At 45.6% G+C, this 7,138-nt stretch overlaps 2 protein-coding genes across 2 annotated transcripts; one reads left to right on the top strand and one right to left on the bottom strand.

Moving 5' to 3' along the window:
• Window positions 1–42: 42 nt before the first annotated feature.
• Window positions 43–1,416, bottom strand: LOC109462046 (ankyrin repeat domain-containing protein 50-like; the record flags this gene model as incomplete). Its single annotated transcript, XM_019758542.1, has 1 exon — window positions 43–1,416. A coding segment is annotated over exon 1 (1,374 nt), but the record flags the coding sequence as incomplete, so codon positions are not given.
• A 2,445-nt stretch (window positions 1,417–3,861) lies between these two features.
• Window positions 3,862–5,673, top strand: LOC109462047 (putative ankyrin repeat protein RF_0381; the record flags this gene model as incomplete). Its single annotated transcript, XM_019758543.1, has 2 exons — window positions 3,862–4,321; window positions 4,826–5,673. Coding segments are annotated over exons 1-2 (1,308 nt in total), but the record flags the coding sequence as incomplete, so codon positions are not given.
• Between the last annotated feature and the right edge of the window lie 1,465 nt (window positions 5,674–7,138).

The following is a 7,138-nucleotide window of genomic DNA, read 5'->3' on the forward strand; positions in this document are numbered from 1 at the left end:
GGTCTTGTCCAAGTCTGCGCCCGCTTGTGTTAAGATGTCCACCATCTGTACATGTCCACTCCCAGCCGCCGTCCCCAGTGGAGTCCATCCCACATTGTCTGCCATGTTCAAGTCTGCCCCCGCTTGTGCCAAGATGCTTACAATCTCTGCACTTCCTTTCCCAGCAGTCCTGGAGAGTGGAGTACTTCTAGAATCGTCTGCCATGTTCAAGTCCGCCCCCGCTTTTGTCAATATGCTCACGACCTCTACATGTCCATTATCAGCTGCCAACCACAGTGGAGTCCTTCCCATGCTGTTTGCTTTGTTCAATTCGGCCCCCGCTTGTATCAAGATTCTCACGACCTCTACATGTCCATTCCCAGCTGCCACTGATATTGGAGTCCCTCCCCTCTCATCTGCCCTGTTCAAGTCAATTCCTGCTTGTATCAAGGCCATCACAATCTCTGCATGTCCTTTCTCAGCTGGTACAAACAGCGGAGTTCTTCCACAGCCACCTGCCTTGTTCAAGTTAGCTCCTGCTTGTATCAAGGTGCTCACGGCCTCTGCATGTCCGCTCTCCGCCGCCGCCTCCAATGGAGTCTTCATGTTTAGATCTGCCTTGTTTAAGTCCGCCCCCGCTTGTGCCAAGATGCTCACAACGTCTGCATGTCCTCTCTTAGCCGCAACCCACAGTGGAGTCCTTCCAAAGTCTGCTGCCGTCTTCAAATAAGCACCCGCTTGTATCAAGCTGCTCACGGCCTCTGTATGTCCTCTCTTAGCCGCCGCCTTCAGTGGAGTCTTTCCTTCTTTATTTGCCTTGTTCAAGTTGGCTCCTGCTCGTGTCAAGACGCTCACGATCTCTACATGTCCCATCAGAGCTGCCCTCCACAGTGCAGTTCTCCCCTCATCATCTGCCTTGTCCAAGTCAGCCCCCGCTTGTGTCAGGATGCTCACCATCTCTGCATTTCCGCCTTGAACCGCCACCAATAGTGGTGTTTCTCCCTCAGAGTTCTCTGTGTTCACCTGTACACCTGCCTGTAGCAGGGTCTTCACCTTGTCTTCATCACCTGTCCAGGCTGTTATCCTTAACAGCGCATCTCTCCAGGCGTCTCTAAGTTCCTCGTAGGTTATTGTGTCTTTGCCTTCAAGAACATCTTTATTGTGTCTTTGCCCTACCACTTTGTCTGTCTCTCCTGTTTGATCACAAGATTCTGACAAAACAAAGACGTCCATAGCTTCTTCCACTATCTCTGCCAACTCTTTTGTAAGCTGGTCTATTGATCGGGCATACACTTGCAAAGGGCCATGGTACCCAATTTTCTTAAACTCCATTTGTAAGTCAGCGGTGAGTTGGCCACTCTCAAGGTATTCATTCAGCGCTCTGACACATTTGTCGGTTTCTGGAAAGATTTGTACATAGATAGAAGACGGCCACATTTTGGCAATATCAAGCCCTTTTCGTAAAACCTTGTGTTTTTTGAAAACTTTCATAATAGCAGCTCTGCTCAAGTCTTTGTTAGCATTGTAGAATTGTGAAAGATCTTTCATGGCTTTCTGTTCTAAGTGCTGAGCATCTGACACAAGTCGCTTTTTCAGAGGGTCTTGAATCTTTAGATAGCAGCACTTAATATGCATTTCCTTTGCAAACTGAAGGCTTTGTACAGCATTTATTGCAAAGTCTAAACATCTTACACTAAGTCTTGCAAGAGATTTCACTTTCCTTACAGTTTTAGTTGTCTTGGTACTCTTTCTGTTTTTCTTAAGCTTGTCTTGATGTCTTGAAGAATCCTCTTCTTCTTGCCCTTTGTCCAGCTGTAAAGAATGCAAGCCTTTGTCACAAAGAAGTATTTTCACACGGTCCACAAGATCTTGTCTGTCCGTTCTTTCCAGAGCTGACAGTAATCCCTTCAGTGTTGCATTCTTTCCCTTCACTTGCCTCCATTTTTCCAGCACAGTACGGCTTCGCCACATCAGATTTTCCTCCCCCTTAAGGATTTCCTGTATGACGTTGTGCTTCAGTCCTAGTTCTAAGGCAAACTCTATCCAGTTCGCACCCAAGTCTGACTGTATGATGTTAAACGCTGCCTCCAACTCTGTTCCTATAATACCTCCCGCTGCCATTTTGCTGTGGGTTGGTAGTGAAATATATTCTTACTTGCCAGTTCGGTTTAGGCTGTTTGTCCAGTAAAATGCCACCACTGAGAGCCTTGGGTTAAAGATTGCCATTTAGCCTTTTTACTTTCTGAAAAAAGCACCTCAACTACAAAAGACCTCTGTACAATGCAAAACAAATCACTCACATACAGCCAAGATTGAATGCTTGTTAATAACATCTGCCAACATTGACCTATAAAACAGTTCTTCCAAGATAATTGGTAGATGGTTACTTAGTAGATTTTGGTTAGACCTTAAAACGATTGGAGTTTGGGCCCCCAGACGGCTTGTTGTACTCTAGCACATGCTTCTGTCTCTAATGTGGCTTGCCAACATACCTCAACATGGCTTTGTTGGCACCAGCAGACCACTTCCATGACGACAGATAACCATCTGTATCTAAGTTCCTCTATAGTGTCCACTATAATTAGCATGTGCATGGTAATAAATAGATTACCATGGTGTGTGTGTGTGTGTGTGTGTGTGTGTGTGTGTGTGTGTGTGTGTGTGTGTGTGTGTGTGTGTGTGTGTGTGTGTGTGTGTGTGTGTGTTTGTGAACTACCCAGGGGACGAGTGTGCAAAGTTCCTTCCGCAAATAAACTCCCTTCGTTCTGGGCAATGTAGAGGGGGTAAATCAAAGCACCCTCACATGTACATAAAAAAAACACTTTGTAAAGACCCATTTCGTGTAATGTATCACCATTTACCAACATTGCTAATTACCAAGACATTTTATCCCCAAAAGAGAAAACTTTTTTCAGCCCTTCTAGTTTTTTTATGCGCCGCATAACATCACACGGTAGGCGGACAAGAGTGCCCGGTTGCTGACAAACAACCGATGCAAGTTTTGCGCAGAGTACGTTAATCTGTGACAGCTTTAAATTTTTCACTGCATTTGCTGCATGCATCCCCGCTACTTATAAAGGGCTTTGTGATACACATAGAAACATACGCACGCAAACGCGCGGACATAAACAATAATGAGAGCTTTATAAACAAACACAAGAATAATAGAACGTCTTTGATTAACTTTAGTTGCCTCTGATATCACAAATTCAGTTTTACCGGTAAAACAAGCAGACATCAACTCATTTGCTGCTCTTAGATTTCCCACGCTGATTTTGCAAGAACTTAAGTGGTGTTCGAAATAGAACAGGGGGGTTCGATCAGGATCGTTCTATTGGCAATTTGATGAATTCTATATCTAACATGCAACGTTACCAACATGGGTCGTGTGGCGCAGTCGGCAGCGCGTTCCGCTCACACCCAAGAGGTTGCGGGTTCGACCCCTGCCCATGTCACCGATCTTGTGCCTTTGGGAAAGGCACTTTACACGACTTTCCTCACTTCGCTTAGCTGAAAATGAGTATTGTATTGTCCCCTGTGTTGGCGGCGGTATTAATATAAGTTGAAAAAACTTGAGTGTGCCGTCACCACGTCTTGTGATTACATGTTGGAATATAAAAAAACAAAGGTGAACTTTCCAAGCTAAAACAGTATCCAATTGGCAGTTGTAACTCTATCTTGGTTGCACGTGACTGATAGGCTATGGTTACGGTTTAGGGTCAACCGTATTGTTTTTAAGGGCACGGGCCTGGGTTTTTGTGATTGAGAAGTGCTTATTTATAGTCAGTAACAAAGCAGTAGTGTTATTTTACTGGGAAAACAACCTCAACTCAACAGAAAAGTGAGGAATGCATTTCACTACGTGTACCACACTACAGCAAGATGGCATCGGGTGTTTTTAACGCAGGGACGGAGTTGGACGCAGCTTTTGACACTATACAGTCAGACCTGGGGGATGACTGGATCGACCTTGGTTTAGCATTAGGACTGAAGTACAACATTGTCGAGGAAATGGTTACTAAGAGTCCGACAATTCACCTGATATGGCGGAACCGTACCATGCTGGAAAAGTGGAGGCAACAAGAAGGAAAGCAGGCGACAGTACAGGAGCTACTGCATGCTTTGAAGAAGATAAAAAGACAAGACCTCGTGGACAGACTGAAAGACAAGTACACAGACCTACACGATGCTGATCCACAACTCAACAAAGACATCACTGAAAAGTGTCGAGTTGTTGAGACGGTGTCCCCACCATTATCGGACATTTCAACAGGATTCTCTAGTTCGCCGCCTAAACAATACTCCACAGAAGAGAGTGTCTCTAGCCCACGATCAAAGCAAGGTAAGTTTGAATATACCCCATCAGTTCCATCTACTGCCACAAGCTCATCGCAGGCTTCCGATTCATCTAAAGGCACAGAAAACAAGAAAGTCAAGAGGAAAACTGTAAAGAAAACAAAAAAGGTCACTAAGGGAAAACAGAGTCAACAAAGTCAAGGACATTCGAGCGACCCGAAATTCGTACTGAATGCAGTTGGTAGTATGCAGCTTGCTAAGCAAAAGCGCAAGGAATGCTACTATCTTCTGGTAAAATCATCTGTCCGGGAAGAACTGTTAGAGGCCCTTTCACAAATCGATGGTGGAAGACTAGACTTGTGCAAGGAAATCATCCTTAAACTTTGCAAGGATTTCGATATCGGTGAAATGTGGTCATCTTCAATCTGTGTACAGATGTTTCCCAAAACTGACGAAAGCATCAGCGAATTAAACAGGTACCAAGAAAGTGGTAAGCTGGTAGCTGACTTACAGACAGAGTTTGAGAACATTGGGCTCAACTGTCCCTTAGAGGTGGACGTTCTGTCAATGGAAGAGCTTGAAGAAGTAGTGGCAGAGATAGTGGAAGAAGCTATGGACAAGTTTGTGTTGTCAGTAACGCAGGAAACAGGTGAAGACTCAGAGGAGTCTACACAAACGCAGGAAACAGGTGAAGAGTCTACTACACAAACCTACGAGGAAATGAGAGACACCTGGAGAGATGCGCTGTTAAAGATAACAGCCTGGACAGGTGAGGAAGACAAGGTGAAGACCCTGCTACAGGCAGGTGTACAGGTGAACACAGAGAACTCCGAGGGTGAAACACCACTCTGTGGTGCAGTGAGGGGCGAACATTCTAACATCGTCAAACTCCTGCTGCAGAAAGGGGCAGACCCTGGAGAAGGGGCAAACACAGACAGTGGTATGGGGCAGACTTTACTGCAGTTGGCGGCTCAGAGTGGTAATGCAGAGATGGTGAGCATGCTAACAGAAGCAGGGGCAGACTTGGACCAAGCAGATGATGAGGGGAGAACTGCACTATGGGCGGCGGCTGAGAAAGGAAGTGCAGAGATGGTGAGCATCTTGATACAAGCGGGGGCTGACTTGAACAAGGCAAACAGCATGGGAAGGACTCCACTGTGGGTGGCGGGTAAGAGAGGACATGCAGAGGTTGTGGGCATTTTGATACAAGCCGGGGCAGACTTGAACATGGCAGATGATGAGGGGAGAACTGCACTATGGGTCTCTGCTGAGAAAGGAAGTGCAGAGATTGTGAGCATCCTGATACGAGCAGGGGCAGACTTAGACCAGGCAAACAGCATGGAAGAGACCCCACTCTGGGTGGCAGCGTGGAGTAAACATGCCGAGATCGTGAGCATCTTGACACCATCCTCCCATGGCAGGGGCAGCGGCTCCGAATTCCTTCTCCGCCCCTTACCCCTGCCGTATTACATGGCATCTTCTACTCTACGACCCGAGGAATATTAATATTCATGAGCTTGCCTTATTTGGCATGACCCCATTTCTAACCAATCAGCGCCCATGTTTCAATTTGCTCCGCCCACCACCATACAGATTCAATATGGCGGGGAATATGCTCGGGAGTACAGAGGTTTTGGCGACCAAAACGTGTTTGCTATGCAATAATGCCGTCAAGTGGAGAAACTACAGAACTGTTTTTGGCGACAGCATGGTACCGCTGTACCCTCAGATTCACCAGGTCGTCAAAGTGTGGCCTGACAGACAAGTATGGAGCCGGAAAGGTTTGTCGATGTATGTGTGCATGTTCTGCGTTACCAAACTAAACAAGCTCAGCAAACTTGAGAATGAGCTCTCAACTAGACTACAAAAGCTTCAACAAGACAAGGAATCGCTGCTTATGACGCTACATGGCAACATGGACAGTAGAAACGTAGCAACCACGTCAACAACAGCATCAACATCATCAGCCAGACCAGGAAATACCCCTGTCCAAACGACTCCAACAAAAGTTGTGCGATTGAAAAGGTCGCTTGTAAGAACGCCTACCCCGAAGAAACTGGTAAAGCGGCCCTTACTGAAGACCCCGGTGAAAAAAGCGCCCAGTCCAGCGGCTAAAGCACTCCCCTGCATTCCCGTGCCAAACATTCCCGTCAGACAAAAGCACGACAAGAAGACTCAGTTTGGTCCGCCTCCTGATAAGGTTGGTTCAGTAAAGGTAAGCCATCGCTTGTAACATTTACTTAAATTATACTGATCATAAGATAGACAAGATTGCTTCTAAATTGTCTTGAATGACTCATAAGATGTTGAATTATGACACAGTGCCATGTCATAAATTGCTCGCCATGATGGAAATAACAAAAAGTCAGTTATAATTTTAGACAAAGTAGTATAGTCTATGAGGCTGTTTGAGTGATGAAATATTTCACTGTTGTTGTACCTGAAGTGAGCTGGTGTGTCCTGCTCTGGTAGAATATGAGGGGGGCAAGAAGACAATGAGTAGGAAATGACTATACTAAGCTTATTGGTCATATTTGCTTAGCCAGGATAGAGGGTCTATATAAAACCAACAGGGCTCACTTTTGATCTGGAATCTGCAACACCAAACTCTACCAGCTACTAATACCAGTTAGTGTAATATGTGTAGTTTACCAAGCTATTGGATGAAAAGGAGTAACTTGGTTGATCCTCTCATTTTGCTTTCTTCTACTTGTAGATTGTAGGTCTGACCTTGACTTCATGTTCTATTTACTTGTTCTGTAGTTGATTGTCTGGAAGTGGCTGTTGTGCCTTGTTAAGACTCTTCAAATTTTCTGACCTCCAGACTTTCTTTTGTTTTGACAGGTTGTTGTCACGTACCCTT

The sequence above is a fragment of the Branchiostoma belcheri genome, unplaced genomic scaffold (assembly GCF_001625305.1).
Source record: "Branchiostoma belcheri isolate BF01 breed outbred unplaced genomic scaffold, Haploidv18h27 scaffold983, whole genome shotgun sequence".
NCBI classification, from domain to species: Eukaryota; Metazoa; Chordata; class Leptocardii; order Amphioxiformes; family Branchiostomatidae; genus Branchiostoma; species Branchiostoma belcheri.